The sequence below is a fragment of the Apis cerana genome, linkage group LG6 (genome assembly GCF_029169275.1).
Source record: "Apis cerana isolate GH-2021 linkage group LG6, AcerK_1.0, whole genome shotgun sequence".
NCBI classification, from domain to species: Eukaryota; Metazoa; Arthropoda; class Insecta; order Hymenoptera; family Apidae; genus Apis; species Apis cerana.
Genome location: NC_083857.1, coordinates 15121941 through 15139107, shown reverse-complemented (window position 1 = coordinate 15139107; position 17167 = coordinate 15121941). Strand labels below are relative to the sequence as shown.

At 27.3% G+C, this 17167-nt stretch overlaps 3 protein-coding genes and 1 long non-coding RNA gene across 10 annotated transcripts in view; 2 read left to right on the top strand and 2 right to left on the bottom strand.

Moving 5' to 3' along the window:
• Positions 1-11726, bottom strand: part of LOC107999686 (AT-rich interactive domain-containing protein 2) — a 49009-nt gene extending 37283 nt beyond the window's left edge. For all 7 annotated transcript variants that reach the window (XM_017059671.3, XM_017059672.3, XM_017059673.3 and 4 more), the window contains exons 1-2: positions 11224-11726; positions 10052-10145 (exon numbers count right to left, since the gene is read on the bottom strand). In XM_017059671.3, the coding sequence (XP_016915160.1) occupies positions 10052-10145; positions 11224-11315 (186 nt within the window). In that variant the 5' untranslated portion in view covers positions 11316-11726. The remainder of the gene's footprint in view (positions 1-10051; positions 10146-11223) is intronic.
• LOC133666318 (uncharacterized) lies at positions 684-6817 on the bottom strand. Its single transcript, XR_009830333.1, has 2 exons — positions 1763-6817; positions 684-1695 (listed from the first exon to the last, which is right to left on the bottom strand). It is a non-coding gene; the product is annotated as an uncharacterized LOC133666318 (long non-coding RNA).
• A 1520-nt stretch (positions 11727-13246) lies between the features above and the next one.
• LOC107999637 (zinc finger protein 593 homolog) lies at positions 13247-14097 on the top strand. The gene is made up of 3 exons (XM_017059594.3): positions 13247-13389; positions 13479-13579; positions 13816-14097. Exons 1-3 carry the CDS (start codon positions 13300-13302, stop codon positions 14054-14056), a joined length of 432 nt encoding a protein of 143 aa, XP_016915083.2. The 5' UTR covers positions 13247-13299; the 3' UTR covers positions 14057-14097.
• Positions 14098-14136: 39 nt separating this feature from the next.
• LOC133665598 (serine--tRNA ligase-like) lies at positions 14137-17152 on the top strand. Its single transcript, XM_062076678.1, has 2 exons — positions 14137-16192; positions 16879-17152. The coding sequence occupies exon 1, from the start codon at positions 14137-14139 to the stop codon at positions 15580-15582; it is 1446 nt and encodes a 481-aa protein (XP_061932662.1). The 3' UTR covers positions 15583-16192; positions 16879-17152.
• The last annotated feature ends 15 nt before the right edge of the window (positions 17153-17167 follow it).

Genomic DNA, 17167 nt, shown 5'->3' with positions numbered 1-17167 from the left:
CGGACTAACGGTGAGTCCATCTTACAACGACGAAGCGTATACCTCAGACTATCTCTATTTAATCTCATCGAAGCAATGTTGCCGTACTATCTTCGACGTGAGGCGTGCTCTCGGAAGTGGTCTGCCCTCGGCTGACAGAATGGCAACGTTGCACTACAGCACCATCTCCCTTCCACTCAAGCGCTTCTCGCTTTTCAACTCTTTCCCTCTTTTTCTTTCTCTCTTCGCATTACTTGGTACGATCGCGCGGCCTCACACGCGAAATTCGCGAAGGAGGTAGTAGGTGTCGTTACCTACGATTAAGGGACAAGTAAAAAGAGAAATGTCTGTAGCGAATTATATGACTGTCGAACTAATACTTATTCACGAATTAGCGATCATCCACTTGATTCTTCGAAATGAGGTTATATACAGACTAATATGATAATAAGATATTTAGAGTTGATATTTGTTTAATTTTTTGAATACAGATTGAATGCTAATATTATAAACGATATTGTATGTGTAGATTTAAAAATTGTTAAAATGTAAAGTTACGATAGTTTGCTTTAATGTGGTATATAAAGAACGTACATATGTAATAACGTCGAACATTCAATTGGTCGATTTAACGGTATCGTGTACGTTCACATATCCATGAAAGGTATGCTTGTCAAACCAGGAAATATAAAAAAAAAACCTAGTTTTGTATAAAGAATATTTCGTTTTTAATAAATTTTATTTTCAAAAACAGAAAACTGACATCGAAAAAACATTTTATTTTTTACATTTCTAATTATTAAATTATTTATATTTAAAAAAAATGTTTATATTTTAATTAACACATTATTTATTCGTTTAAAAATTCTGATTATGGATTCTCTAAAAAAAAATATAAGAATAAACTAAGGAACTTGGCGAGAGAGGGGAGAGAGCAGATGCCTATTTTTTCCGCAGCAAAAGAACGAACTTCCAAGTGAAAAGTACTTCGCCAATTTGGACACAGGGGTGCACGTCAGATAAGCGCGTGCGTGGGACAGTCATGCAGGCAAGAAAGCAAGCGAACAAGCCAACAGCAGCAGCAGCAACCAACCAGGCATCTCAGTCTCTTCAGTGTCCCCGGCTGCACATGTGTGCAGGGCATGAGGTCGCTCTCCTCGTCGTTCGATGTGTGAGAGCTTGACTGCCATCTCCCCCGCGTGTTGCCGAAGCGACGTTGCCGACTGTTCGATGCTTGGGCGGGCGGTGATGCCGGTATGCGTGTGGCAGGGCGCGGCGTTGCCATATCGACCGTACCTCATCACCGGGGAGCGAACCAGCAAGCGCCCCGCTCTACCTCTTCCCCCACAGTAGCATTTCGTCTTTCTCTCCGTTTTATTCTGCTTTTGTCTCTCTTGTCTCTCTTTGCTCTATCTCATCATTCTTTCCTCTTATACTTCTCCTTTTTACATTCATATTAATTTTTTTTCTTTATTCTGTAATCTTTTAACATACTTCAGCTTCCATATTGTATTCTCCGATTCTTTTTCTCTGTTACGCGGACACCGACTACTTCCAAGCAATGTAAGGCGCCGCGGCACCTGACTGACTCAGCATTACCGACTTCGTCGTGGATTCCTCGCACGCTACACGCACTGCGTATAGCGAGCAGACCAATGCCAGACTACGCTGCGTGCCCCTTTGACGGCCACCAGAAGACTCTCTACCAGTCGCGCCCTTGAACAAGCGGACACTTGCGAATGTACCATACACTTTTCCTGTCTTTTTCTTTCTATATACATACATAGTATATCTCTTTGCCTCTCCACGGCTCTCGCAATCTTGGTCTTTCTCCCGGGGCTTCTATCGTTTGCAAGGGAATCTTCTTTCTTTCTCTTTCTTTTTTATTTTCTCCTTATTCTTCTCTTCCTCCTACCGCACACTTTTTCTTGCCGGAACCGGTAAGAGCGTGATGTTCCGCCACTGGGTTCTTTGACAATATACGTTATCTCGATAAAATGTAGTGACTTTACTCTTTATTTTCCGCGTGGTTTACGTTTGTTTTTAACTGGTTGGTTATTCGATTGTGTTGTATTTTGATGATTTTACGCGTTTGTTTGTACTTAATTATAATACATAATTATATTATGTGGATGAATTTTAAAAAAATTTTGTTTTGCTAAAAGATTTAACTTCGTACTTCATATAAATTTTTCCAACGTAAAATTTTTTACAAATGCAATAGACATTTTATTATATACATATTATTACTTCTTCATCTTGCTTCGTCATCATTGAATCAATATCAATTAATATAACAAAGGAAAAGAAATCAAATGTAATAAAATTTAGAAAGTTTATTCGTTTAACATAACAAGAAACAACTAAAAATGATTAAGTAGGTTAATTTTCTAGTTGTTTCGAAATCGGAATTTAAGGATAAAATATTTAGATTAGCTAGTAAACTGTATAAGATGAATTCAGAACGCTTGGTATGCAACAGTGATCCGACAGTGATTGTGAGAAGACGAACATAGGTATACTTCGAATATTTCTATCTTTTATAATTTTAAAATATATTACGATACGGATTTGCATTTTATTTAATTTTCCATTACTTTTCACGATTGCAAAAATTTCTCTACAATTTCTTTTCAAAATTATAATAATTTTGTTTAAATAAAAAATAAAAACAGTTCACCGAGTTCACATTAAGCGACATTTATTATTTTCCCGGAACTGTATATTGAGTTTATGCGGGACTTTGATCGACATTTAACGTTTCCATCTGGTCACCGAGTATTAATAGCATTATATATTTCAATATGTCTGAAATATTTTTGTAACTGAAATAATAATGAAGTATATCTCAAAAAACGAAATTATTTTAAATTTTGAATATTTCGAATAAAATTTTCTAATGATAAAGAATATTTTATTAAGTTAATGTGCATTTTATGAAGATTTTGTAAAAAAAAATTGCTTCCTATATATTTTTTTATTGTAATAATCTGCATTCGTAGAAACAATGTTTTATGAATACGTGAATAGTAAAAAACTAGTTTTTCATAATTTTTGTAATAATAATTTTAATATTAAAAAAGATGGTATAATCTCTGGTGGTATAATAATGCTGCTTTTTGCAATATTATTATTATTGATTCTATGTTGTTATTTCACATAAATAAATAATGCAATTGTTCAATATTTTATTCAGAATATGTTGTGATCAATATATAAAACAGTTTTGTCTTTCTGTAAAAATTAAATTTCAAAACAATGGTTCCTTTGATTTTCTCCATCTCCGATGTTAATGATCATATCGTGTAATTGATTATAATAATAGTATTTATAATATACGAAAATAGTAATAATTTAATAATTTTATTAATGAAATTATTTGTATTTCATTATATATGAACGATGATTTCTTTTTCAATAAATATAATAAGGAATAATTATTATAAATACATGTTGTTAGCCTATATCTTTAATATCGTAAATCTCACAATAATAAATATTCATTATCAAATATACATATATGATACATGTCTCTTAATCTTTAGTGCAAATATTGCATTCATAAATCAATAAATTGGTATACACGAAACATTATATTATACATTATAATTTCATTTAAACCATTAAATAATCATAATCGTATAAATATTTTCTATTCAAAATGAGATAGATTTCGTTAACCAACGAAATATTACGTCAATTTGAATTGAATTAAATTTTTTTATTAATTTAAGCGATTAACATAAATGATTAACACAATAATTTCATTCCACAACAATAATAATAATAATAAAAAAAAAAAGAAACAAAGAAAATATTTGAAGCTTTCTAAACGGGAATAAAACTTGTTGTCTACTTCATTACACATAAAACTGCGTGACTGTTGCGCTCAGGACAGCCATTTCTTTAACCAAGCACAGGCAAGTTTATGGATTAGAAAAGCGAGCATAGAACAGACAGTTGGTCACAGAAATCCAGCTCGAAGATCACTGTAATTTATTTAGAATTTCTCGTGGGCGCCCATGTACACTTATAAAAAACTTCCATGGATGTATAATCCACAAGAGAGCGCACTCGTATATACGAATACGAGTTATCCAATCGTTTTATTACCGTAAAGAACCTGCACTAGCGGCTTGCTAATAATTTCTATTCTACACACTTTCACTTCACGCCGACTACTCCTTAAGCGGAGTGATTTTGCTTCGTAACGCGCTGATAAATTCAGCCTGCGAACGTACAAAATACTTTTTCTTATTTCTGTGTCTTTTTGTGTAAAATGATCGTTTCGTAGAAAAAAGCAATTGATTTTGAAAAGTTGTATACCATGTAAATATCTTTTCAACAAATAATTGTAAAGGATTTTGCAAGGACTTAGAAAAATTAAATGAAAATTTTAATATATTATTTAATATATTATTATTATAATAAATTATGAAAAATCTGATACGAGAACAATACTTGACTTGATACTATAATGCAATCAATATTACTGGTTCAAGATAAGAAATTATAATATATAGCTACTTTATTCTATAAATACACCGAGTCTAAAAAGGTAAAGATTAATTGATGTACTAAGAAGGTCAAGCAAGTGATCTAGTTCAGATGGAAGTATATATTTGAAAATTCTTTGTAAAGAAAAAAGAAATCAAAGATTATGATATTAAATAATTTTCGTGATTTTCTCATTGTAAATTTTTAGGAGAATTATATAAGACAAGTATTTATTTTATATTATTATTCTATTCGCTGAGGAATTAGTTTTATAAATTAAAAATTATCCAAGTTCAATCAGTGTTCACATCAAAAATCATATAATTCGATTAAAGCAATCTTGCAATGATAAAAATTAAAAAAAAAAAAAAAAAGATATGAAAATTTTATTTTTATCGGTTTGATGACCTATTAGTAGTTAAGTCGATCTCAAGTTAAAGATAACGCGGATAATCATTCTCTGTTAACAGTTTTAAAAAATAATGGCAATGTTACGATAGTCAAATAGAAATTACAACAATGATGTTATAATTATATTATTATAATTGAAAATTTTAATTTATATTCCATTTTAATTTATTCATCTTGTAACATTATATATTATATCTATATTACATTTTATAATCTTAGTATAAAACGATACATAGTATAGAATTTTATTTAAAAAATTTAATTTTTAATCAAAATTTAATAAAAATATTATAATAAGTTAATACCTTATGTTTTAATATATTACATTTATTTAAATTATATAGTATAGATAAATTTATATTCATATAACTATTACAATATTAAGTTAAATTGAATGTAATAAAAATATATTTAGAATAAATACATAATGTGTTAACAAATAGAGAACAGCAATATTTACACGTACGGTAGGAAAATCAAGTTAATTTCCATAATCATTTTTCGCAAAAAATCATTGCAAAAAATATGCTATGCTTCTTATAGATTATGTACTTTATCATATTAATCGAACTCATTATCTGAATTTACTAATCATTTAGAAAAATTTAATAAAAATTTTAAAACTTTGATCTCAAATACTTAATCTTGAATTACTTTGAACAATTTTAATCCAACACAGATTTTGTTGTCTGAAAATCCACGATTTTTATTTTTTATTCAAATTTATTATATAAATAAGTTATCATATATATATATATATTCTCGTTATTAATAACATTAATATACACAAAATATATCTTAATACTTATTTTATATTCTTTCTCATCACATAAATTTTCCCAAATGATAAATATTTTTTAAAATATTTTCCTTAATTTATTACAAATAACCATCCAAGCGCCTACTTCACACAATAGAAACGCGTCAACAACTTTTTTTTATCTCGTGAAGAATATTTTTCATCATTTTGCTTTTAAAAACGTATGTAACAAAGTTGCCTGAATAGTACCGTCGGCGCGCGACAAAAAAAAATGGCGTCGACTCGTTCGAATCACAGATCCACGCTCCGCGATGCATTCTGAGCATAGTCGCGACCCGGCCGCAGGTTATATAGTCTAGCGAACTTCGATCACTTGTTGAGGGGAAGCCCTCGTACACCGCACCTCCATCTCCACCTCCTCATATGATATTCTCTCTCTCTCTCATTCTCTACTCACACCCCCTCTTCCTCATTCCACTGCTCTCTTTTCCCCCTCCTCGCCCTTCTGCCGTGCACCTTCTTCCCACCTTCGGTTCATGATCTATCTCCCACCCTGAACTGTGCCTCTCTGCAAGTGACCCTGACCTTACGTCAACTTCCGTATTGTCCCTATGCTTGGATTTTCGGCGAAATAGTCCAATTATCAAAAAATTTTAACATCTTGTGAACTTAAACACGAATTTTTTTCGTTTTCTCAAAATCATCGACCGTAAACGGTTCAATCAATTGACGTATGATCGACAGTCCCGAGTAATAAATCGAGCATAGAAAAATAGTTAATGGAACGTTACAGAAATTATGATTTGGAAATTTATAATATACGAGATTTAATAGAACGTTTTGAAATAGAAAGACGCTTTTGTCGTTATATCGTTTATAAGTAAATGCGAATTAACAAATTTTTGCAGTTAGATTGTTCTTTTCTTTTATGTATATGTTAGTACCATTGTTGTAATGGCGATCAATCACCATGAAATTATATAAAAGATATTGTGTGAAGATGAAAATCAAGAGATGGAGAATTTTATAAGAGAGAATTATGATTTAAAGAATTTTAAAATATTCAGAAAATGAGAAAAATTCAAATTTCTTTGAAAAATATATAAATATAATATGTAAATATATAAATATTCAACAATATACAAACTATAAATTTTTTGTAAAGTTATAATTTTTAAATTATAAAAAATTGAGAAATAGCTATTTAATATTCTAATAACAAAAAAAAATAATTTTAGTAAATTATTTAATCAAAAACAAAAAATAAATATATAAAAAGTATAAACTATATTTAAAAAAAGCGTATATTGATGAATAATACATTAAAATGCTATCGAATACAAGAAAAAAAAGTGAAAAACTTTACTATGCTATACAGCACAACTACAGAAATAATTGTTTACATACTATTGAATCAATTCTTAAGAAAAAATAAATCAATATTTATATATTACAGAAATAGATATTCAAAAATTTGATGCAATTAAATTAATAAAATATTTTATAATGAAACATAAAATATATAAAAAAATATAATATATAATATATAATAAAATATTAAATTCTTATCAATTAATATTTTTTTTGCAAAAAAATTATTATTAAAAATATTTCATGAAACATTTTAATAATAAATCATTTTTACAGATAGCTATATATTTGTAATTTTTTTATTTAAAAGCATATATTTCTTTCATGTTGTAAAAAAATAATTATTTTTACTTAATTTCTCTTTTAGTGAAAAATATGAAAGTAAACATTTAACTTGCTTAAATACAAAAATCATGTTTATAATAAATTATTTTAAAAGATAGAATAAGTATTTTGATTATAAACGTGAAAAATATTAGACAAATATAATTTGAATATAATGAAAAAAAGCAGCAGAAGAATGATGTAAGCAATCAGCAAAAATTGTAATTTTAACAAAACACACGTTTCAAAGTTCTAATGTTAATTTTGAATGTATTATGTATTAAATGTTCTATGTTTTGCTGAACATAGATCACATCTCTTCTGAAACATTATGAAATATCAAAAAAATTTGTGAGAGTCTTCGATCGCCAAATATAAAATTTTGTTCATTTTAACATATTCTATTCCTAAACCGATTTAGCAATAGTAACAGAGAGCCAAGGATACCACGTTTAAATCATTTCAATCGCTTTGTTACTCATCACAGTGCAAAGAGACCTCGTTACGTTAGACGAATCAAAAATTACTACGTGAATCAAATGAACGACCAATTATTTCATTGAAAGACTTGAATCACTATACAAACTTTACAAATTAGCTTCGAATGTTAAATGAAATATTCATAAGAAGAAATAAATTTAAATTTACTTTAACATAAAATTTCATATCGAAATAAATTCTTGCTTATATATATATAATGATAATAATAATAAAAAAATTATATATCATATATATAAGATTTATATTTGTTAAAAAGTAGAAAATGATTCATTCTCATTTTCGTTTTTTAAAAAATTCATCGATTATAATACTTCGTGCGTATCAATACATATGCATGAATAATAATATATATGTGCAAATTATTGCTTAAAAATTTGATAAACAGCTATATAAAAGCTATGTAAATGTTGTGTAATCATTGATGAAAATAAAACGATATTTTATTTTGATTCTTCTCTTGTCGACAAATATCATTATTAATAATTGGAAGTTGAGATTTCTATTAATTATTTCTATTTAATCATGAAAAATATATGTATAATATAATATCTTTTGTGCGAAGAAATATAAATGATTTATATTAAAAATTAAATTAAACTTATATATCTAATTTATATCAAAATTATTTATCTTATTTTGGGTTTTAATATTGTTATAAATATTGTCAATATTCTAATGTTATGATTGAATATCGTCTTCGAAGAACTCGATCGAAGAATAAGTGTATCCATTTCGCGGAACAATCGTTTTCCCGCGTTTCCGCGATGCATTCCTCGACCGTTAATCATACGTGATGGATCGAAGCTCGCATATTTGCTCACAGCAAGAAAAAGTTTCTCAATCCAAAAAATTCCAAATATTTTTTCAATAATAGAATGCAATTATAAAGTAAAATTTATAAAAAAAAAGCTGTTAGTCGATATTGTATCACATTTTACATTAAAATAAAATTCTATTAATTGATCATTGTTATCATATATAAGAATGTCTATATTTGAAGATTTATTATAATTAATATTAAAATACAATAAATCATGTTTATCTTAGATGATATTTTAATTCTTCCTTAATAGTTATTTATATTATTATTCAATTTGGAAAGTTTTCATTGCAAAGAACATGCATCCATGCATCTTTCTTGCGCCTAGGAGCGTGCGCAAATGCTTGGGACACTCGCGTGTTCGAAATTCGAGCCGAGTAAACGAACCGAAGCGATTTCGATGCGCAGAACCGAATCGAGCATCTGATCGGTCGAACGATATCCCGTATAAACATGGAAACATAAAATGCGACGAAAATGATCTGAAAGATTTGATCATTTTTTCTAAATTTTAATTTGAGTATATTCGAATTAAGTTGAATTTACTGGATTAGTTAAACAGCAAATTTTTTATAATAGAGAGATTAGATTATGTGCAATATGTGAATTTTTTCCAGATTCAGATATTCAATATGCTCAAAGCATAAACTAATATTAATATAAATGATCTGATGTATTAAAATATAAAATTATTTTATCTTCTTTTCTGTTATATAATATAAAACGAGAAAAAGATATATTTCATTATTCTTGTTATCTTTGTTATAAGCACATTGATATAATTTTCTTAGGTATATCTTACATAAATGCACATTTATATTGATAATGATCTACAATAGAAATAATTTAAAACTATATACAGGAATAGTTAAAATAAATATCATTTTTTTAAATTTTTCTTAAAAATAATATTCTTGTATTAATATATATATATATTATATACAATTTTATTTGCTAGCATTATTTTTAAAAAATATATATTGCAAGTTTCTTTAAAAGTTTCTTTTAAAATAATATATTTATTCTTTGTGAATTATTCAAATTTATAATTGACATAATATATGTAAAAATAAACTTTTACAAATTATGTTTCATTACACGATTTTAATACAGAAAAATATATAAAATAAATTCATACTTAAACAGTAACTACGATATATTAAAATTACTCACATATTGTATTGATAAAGAAACAAGTTAAATAATAAAGAAACAAAAACACAAGTTCATACTAAATTTTGCTTTTTAAATTACACGTAACTTTAATGTTTTATAATTCATCGTAAATTTCACATTTTTATATTTAATACATTGGAAAATAAATAAATAATAATAATAATAGTAATAATAAAAAATGAAAAGAAAAAAATATTTAAATATGGACTTACCTTTATCCATCCGCCATGAGCAGTAACGACAACATACAGCAAGTACAGATCTATATCTTTTCCATTGATTTTCGGATTTTTTTTGAAGGGAGTCCTAAAAAATGTAAAATATATGATTCATAAAATATATATAAAATGAATTAACAAAAAAATCAGTTTTGATATTGATATAACTATTTTACAAATATTGAATAAGATTTGTCAAACCAAATTGTTATTAATATATAGCTTTTCTTATTTGTTAATGAATAAAAAAAATTGATTTATTTTTTCATATAAATAATTGTATATTTTTAATATACAATTATTAATATAAAATATTATTCAATTAAATATTTTTTGTTTTTTAAAATTACAGATTACAATGCAAAAAATACAATTCATAAATGACATTATATTGAATAATTAAATAATATTGAAAAATAAAATTAATAATGATATTTGAAAATTTATCAAAAAAATTAATCAAAAATATATAAAGGATACATAAAATTAAATGAATTAAATCAATTTATTCTTCAAATATACATAATAGATACATTACAATATATTTATTGCTAAGGTTAAGATAATTTAGTATAATAAGAAAACTGTTCTGTTTCTGAAATTAATAAAATATGAACAATGACGTAATAAATAAAAGCATTTTCGTATGAAATGATTTGCAATTATTCGATATATTCTAAAATAGTTTTAATTAATATTCAAATTTAACTATTATACAAAAAGAAACATAGTTCATTTACAATGTTTGTAAGATCAAATAATAAATTCTTACAAAAAAAAATCAAGTTGAGCATAATATTATCCATTTTAATTGAATGTAACCTCAATCGCAATAAGATACGCGACCGATAATCGTTGATAAAGAAAACATGGAACACGCGTAAACAAATAACTTGCACAAAGGCGAGTCTCTCTGAGAAACTTTAAACTAAACGTACATAACCTCAAATCTATTCGCATTCTAGGTAGACAACGCTAATTTATTAACCTGATTTACTTGCAAACTATTGTGATAAGAATTCTTTTATAGCGATGGAATTTTAATGAATAAAGTATAAAGCAATCGATGCAAATGAGAATACACAAAAAGAATATCGATGATAATAGTGAAATTGAAATAAATAATGGAAGATTAGTTTGAAAGCAAACGAACAAAATTGTCTTACCCTCTAGTCTCATGGAAGTGACGGAGATCCTTCAGGAAGTTTTCCCTCTCCCTTTCGTAGGTGACGGGGTCCTTGTTGAGGATCTTGGCCATATTCGCGAGTGATAGAGTGCGTGGGCGTGCTAATCGGGGTGTGCTCTGGGTTTACAGGGCACGTAGGGGCAGCAGACAGAAAGAAAAGTGCACATGGGCACTCATGAGAGCACATTTACGCCAGGAGTGTCCTGGTGCTATGAAAGAGATGGATATGCGAAGACGAGGACGACCACGGGTCGACACGGGGTCGCGACCCGCTCCCGACATCGGGTCGTCTTGTCCTGGCCCGAAGTGTCGGCCGGTGGCCTCTCTCGCGCGCGCGAAACGAGACAGCGGCTTTTCCCTGCCGTACACCGCCACCCCGGATCAGCGCACCAATATACACGAGCTACCGTGTCCCTCGCACTGAACTCGCCCGCGTGGGGAAAAATCCGAATGTACACGTAGTTCCACACACAGTAGTCACTACCGATCAACCGAGCGAACCGTGTTACGGGCACGGGGCCGCAACGCGACTTTCCTCGCGGCCCGATCGATTCACCTGTCACTTGTCAACGAAACGCAACGAATCCGTTGCGCCACGCACTCGTATTAACGATACTCGTGAACCTCGCGAACCGACGAATTCACCCGCGCGGTCCTACGCGAAGCGGCAGACCGACTCGAGACCGCGTTTCCCTACGAGCGAACGCTTGACGTGCGCCCGTATATCAAAATGGCGTCTCCTCCTGCCTGGCATCCATTGGCGAAGCCACAGCCAATTTCCCGTACGCTACGATAGCTACGGCCAGCGCCGACCCTACACACCGCGACACCGTTTCCGCTAACACACCTCGTACCGCACGCGGCACACCCTCGCACACTCTACGTCATTTTACAAGCGACACCGCGTTACCCCGACCATACCACAGCCTAGCCCTCGCCGCTTTTTTACCCTCGCCGAACCGTACAAACAAAATCCCGGGTCGCGCAGTATTTTTACTTTCAAAATGGTGTGGACCCCCCTCGTCAGTGGCGCACCGTTTGAATTGATCATAGGCTTCGCCGATAGAGGCGCGACCTACTCTGAGATGTTATACTGACATCTATCGGTACAACCAGTGCGTTACACTAATTTCGAAGTAAAAGCTTTTTACTATACTGCGCATGCCCTTTTATGAATATACTTTCTTTTTAATCTTATTTTGTTTCTTTGAAGTCAAAATGCTTCTATATCTTTATATTAGATCTTCAATAGAATTATATTAGATGTTCAATAGTAAATTATATTTTTTGAATTTATTCAAATAATTTGTATATTTATTGTTTTTAATATCATGTTCAATTTATTATTTAATTTATTTGAATATGTATATAACTCTATTTTACAAAAATTCGATTATTTGTAATTCTGATTTTTTAAAACATTATTTGAAACAATTATTAATATTACAGAATTATTAAGATATTATTGAATTCTAATATAATACTTCATAATACTTTATGAATAATAATAATACTGAAAACTTTATTATTATTATAATCTTTTTATGAATTCTCATAAAGACGAAACCGCCATAATGTTATTTGACCAATAGCAATGTTAAAAATTCTTCAATAGTTGTATAACTATCATAAAGTGTATTATATTAATGATATATATTTTTTTTAATTTTCATATAAAATAAATTAAGCATTAATAAATATGTATAATATACATATGAATGTGAAATTCAACATTATTTTATTTTAACATATTTAAAAAATGATAGCTGATTTCTATGAAAAAGAACCAAAAATTACATTTTTATTATTCAAATTTTATTATATTTTATTGCTTTTTATAAATATAATAAAAATTATTAATGAATTATTATGTATAAGTAAATTATTGTATTTCATAAATAATTTATTATTTATTTTTAGAAAAAATGAACTAGTTTTTTTTAATGTAATAATGTGTACATATGTTCAATTCTCTTTATTTTGTTAAACAAGTATATTATTCACGTGATTTTAATGATAGTATTGTTCAATTGTATGATATAAATATTTTTTGAAAATGACTTACAAACGTAAAAAATATCATAGAGGTGATACACATTTGAAAAAAGGTTGGCGAACTAAAAGAAGAACAAAAGATTTAGATGAGGTATAATATAACCTAATTTTTATTTGAAACCATATGAATCACGTGGGTACATATGATTGGCAATTGTTATACGATATTCTTTATTTTAGATTGATGAGGATTTGAAAGACGAAAATGTAAAGAATCTACTAAATCAAGAAGTAGATTTAGATAAACCAGGAGCAGGTCAATATTATTGTATTCATTGCGCGTAAGTATATTTGATAGTAATATATTACGTGATATAACCTTTTATATAATGCTTCATTATTTTATTGTATTTCTATTAATTATTATTTGTTAATTATTAATTTTATTTCTATTAATTATTATCTATAATCGATTTTATTTATATTTGAATATTTTTATATTATATATCTAAATATTCTTTTCATTCAATACTATAAATGTTCTTATAAATTAGAAATAATTTATTTTTCTTTGTAGGAGGTATTTTATAAATGACACTGCTTTACAAGATCATTTTACAACAAAAGTACATAAACGCAGATTAAAAGCTCTTGAATTAGAACCCTATTCTATTGAGGAATCAGAAAAAGCAGCTGGTAAAGGAAGCTTTATTATTCCACAAAAAAGGAAAATTGAGACTATAAATTACACTAACTATAATATGGATGTTGAACCAGAAACTTCATCACAAGTTAAGATAGTTAAAGTGGATGTATAAAATAATTCTTTTAAGAAATATAATCTTTATTCTAAAAAGTTTATATATTAGTAAATTATAAAAATTGTCAAATTTTATAAATGAAAATGACAAATTATATACTACATTTTATACAGAAATGTATATATTCTAGTAGTTTAAAACATAATTCTATTAAATACATTGCATTAATGCACTCTAGCAGACAGTATTCTTCTGCATTACTTGTTTCAAGTGTTAAAGGCAAAGAATATTTTTCATTTTTAAGACCATATATAGATTTAGATGAGAAATTAATAGATGTTGATAGAGTACAAAAAGATCTTACAGCTAGAGGATTAAATTTGAATGTTAAAGAAATTAAAAGTATATGGGAATTTTATAAATCAGTAAATGAAGATAAACATAAATTACAATTAAAAAATGAAAAAATATCAAATAAATTAAATTTGTTACATGAAAAGAAAAATTTAACTGCAGAAGAACAAACAGAAATTGCAAAATTAAAAATACAAATTAAAGCATTAAAACATGATTTAATTAAAATAAAAAATGCTCTTAAGGATTTAAATGAAAGTATTTTAGAAAAATTATTTCAATTACCAAATGAAGTAGATGGAAGAACACCAATTCAAGGTCCTGTTATATTGAAACGTGTTAATTCTTTGAAAGAACATCCAAATTCAGAAAAAAAAAATCACATTGAAATTGGAAGACGTCTTGGTTTATTGGAATATAAAAATCCTATGCAATATTATTTATGCAATGATGCAGCTCTTTTTGAACTTGGGGTATTAAATTATGCTGGAAAAATATTTAGTGCAAATAATATGATTAGAGTAGCAGGTGCAGATTTCAGTCGAAGTTTGGTAATAGATGGCTCTGGTTTGAATCACGAAGATCCTACAGATGCTTTTATAATAAGCAATCATAGCGAAGTAAATGAAGATTCTCCTAATCGTATGCATCTTGTAGGAGGTGCAAGTTTAATTTCATTTTTGGCAATGCATGCAAAGCAACTGATAAATCCAAATCATTTTCCAGTAACATATTTTTCAACTGGTAGACAATATACTCCTTTTCGATCAGGATCCAATCCAATTGGTTTGTTTACTGTTTGTCAAGCTTCAGTTGCAATTGCTTTTATATTAGTCAAAGATGGAAAAAGTGAAGAATATAGTACGCAATTTGAAAAATTGTTAAATATTGCATGTAAATTATATGATAATGTGTGTGATCATTATCAAATTGTTATGAGGCCTGCTTCAGAATTACGACCTTGGGAAGCAATGCGCGTATCATTTGAATTGTGGTCTCCATTTTCGAAACAATATATAGAAGTTGGTCATATATCTACATATGGTGAATATTTTAGCAAAAGATTGCTAATTATATATCAGATACCAGATGGACAAAGTTTCCCTTCTGTGATATCCGGCACAATTTTGTCGGTACCACGCTTGTTAGGATGCTTGTTAGAACAAAATCCAGATAAATTCGTTGTCCCACCGAAAATATTAGAACATATGCCTATAGATAATATTTAAGTTTAGAAACAAATTTGAAAATTAATTTAATTATAACAATAAGATGATTTTTATATTGTATATATATATTTCGATATATATATTTTGAGTGTATATTTTTCATTTCTACTATGTTTATTGATAAAACATTGTTTATATACTTTACTAAAGAATAAATATATTTAACATTGTAAATAGATAAAAAAAATGTTTTTACTAATATATAATACATTTATTTAAACATTTAATATATTTAAATATGTTTCTATCGGATATTTATTTTTACATTTATATATATATATATATATATATATATATATATATATAATATATAAATATAATATATATTTATTTAAAAATCATATATACATATGGTTAAAATGAATATCAAAAATTGATATGTTTTTGTCTATTGTTTTCACAATTTAGAATTTTCTTGTTTCTTTTCAAGAGCTGAGAGATTAATATACACACATGACTTTAGAATTTGGAGAATTACCGGTTCGAATACGGAAAATCGTTTATTATACATTAGCTTCATCAGATCAAAGAGTTTGGGCAAAATTTATATTTCCTGGTTTACAAAATTTTTTGATGCGCTCATTTTATACTTCTTTGCCAATGGCACCAGGTAAACTCTTCTATATTTAAATTAATTTATATTATTAATTACTAAATTATATAACTTTTTATATAAATTTTTATTAATTTTGTTACTTTTATTATTTTTAAATTTGTTAATTTCATCACATTTATAATGAGATAAATATATTATAGTAATATCATTTCTACAATAATTCAATCATATTTAAATTTTACAATAATAGGATATAATTTATAATAATTATAACTATAATTCATAATTAAAATAAATAATGAAAAAAAATTTGTTCTTTAAGATATAATATTTAATATTTAATGAATAACATAAATAAATAGCATAATAAATAATATAGACATCTTTTAAATTAATTTTTATTCGTATTTTTTAATATCTCGCAATATCACTTATCACATCAACAAGATATAATTGCAAGATTCTATGCATATGCGAAAAAATTAATATATATAAATATTCAGGTTGTAACTATATGTTTTTAAATACTAAAAACATATATTTTTAAATTATTTTATTTCCTTAATTATATTTATATCAAATAGGTTTTATGCAATTAATTTATTAAATTATTATGATAAGAAAATATTTAGTTTCTATATATTTATTTCTATATATTAGAAAATCTTGTATGTTAAAAATATATAATTTTATTTTATTTTTAACACAATAATTTGATCTTTTGATTAAATTTTTGATAGCATTTCTACTGACATTTTGGTTAATGAAATGGAGCCCGGAAGAACATAGAAGATCAAAAAGAAAAGATCCAAATTTATATTTATAAAATAACATAAAATAATTTTGAAGATTATAATGGAGCAATAATTATTTATGTTTTCATTCTATTACATTGTTACTTAAATTATACTTACTTTTAATTAAATCAAAGTTAAAATAAAAAGTACATTCAAAAATACTTTAGATTATATATATTTTAGATATAATAGATTAATAATAATTGAAGAATTTTTTAAGAAGCAATAGTTC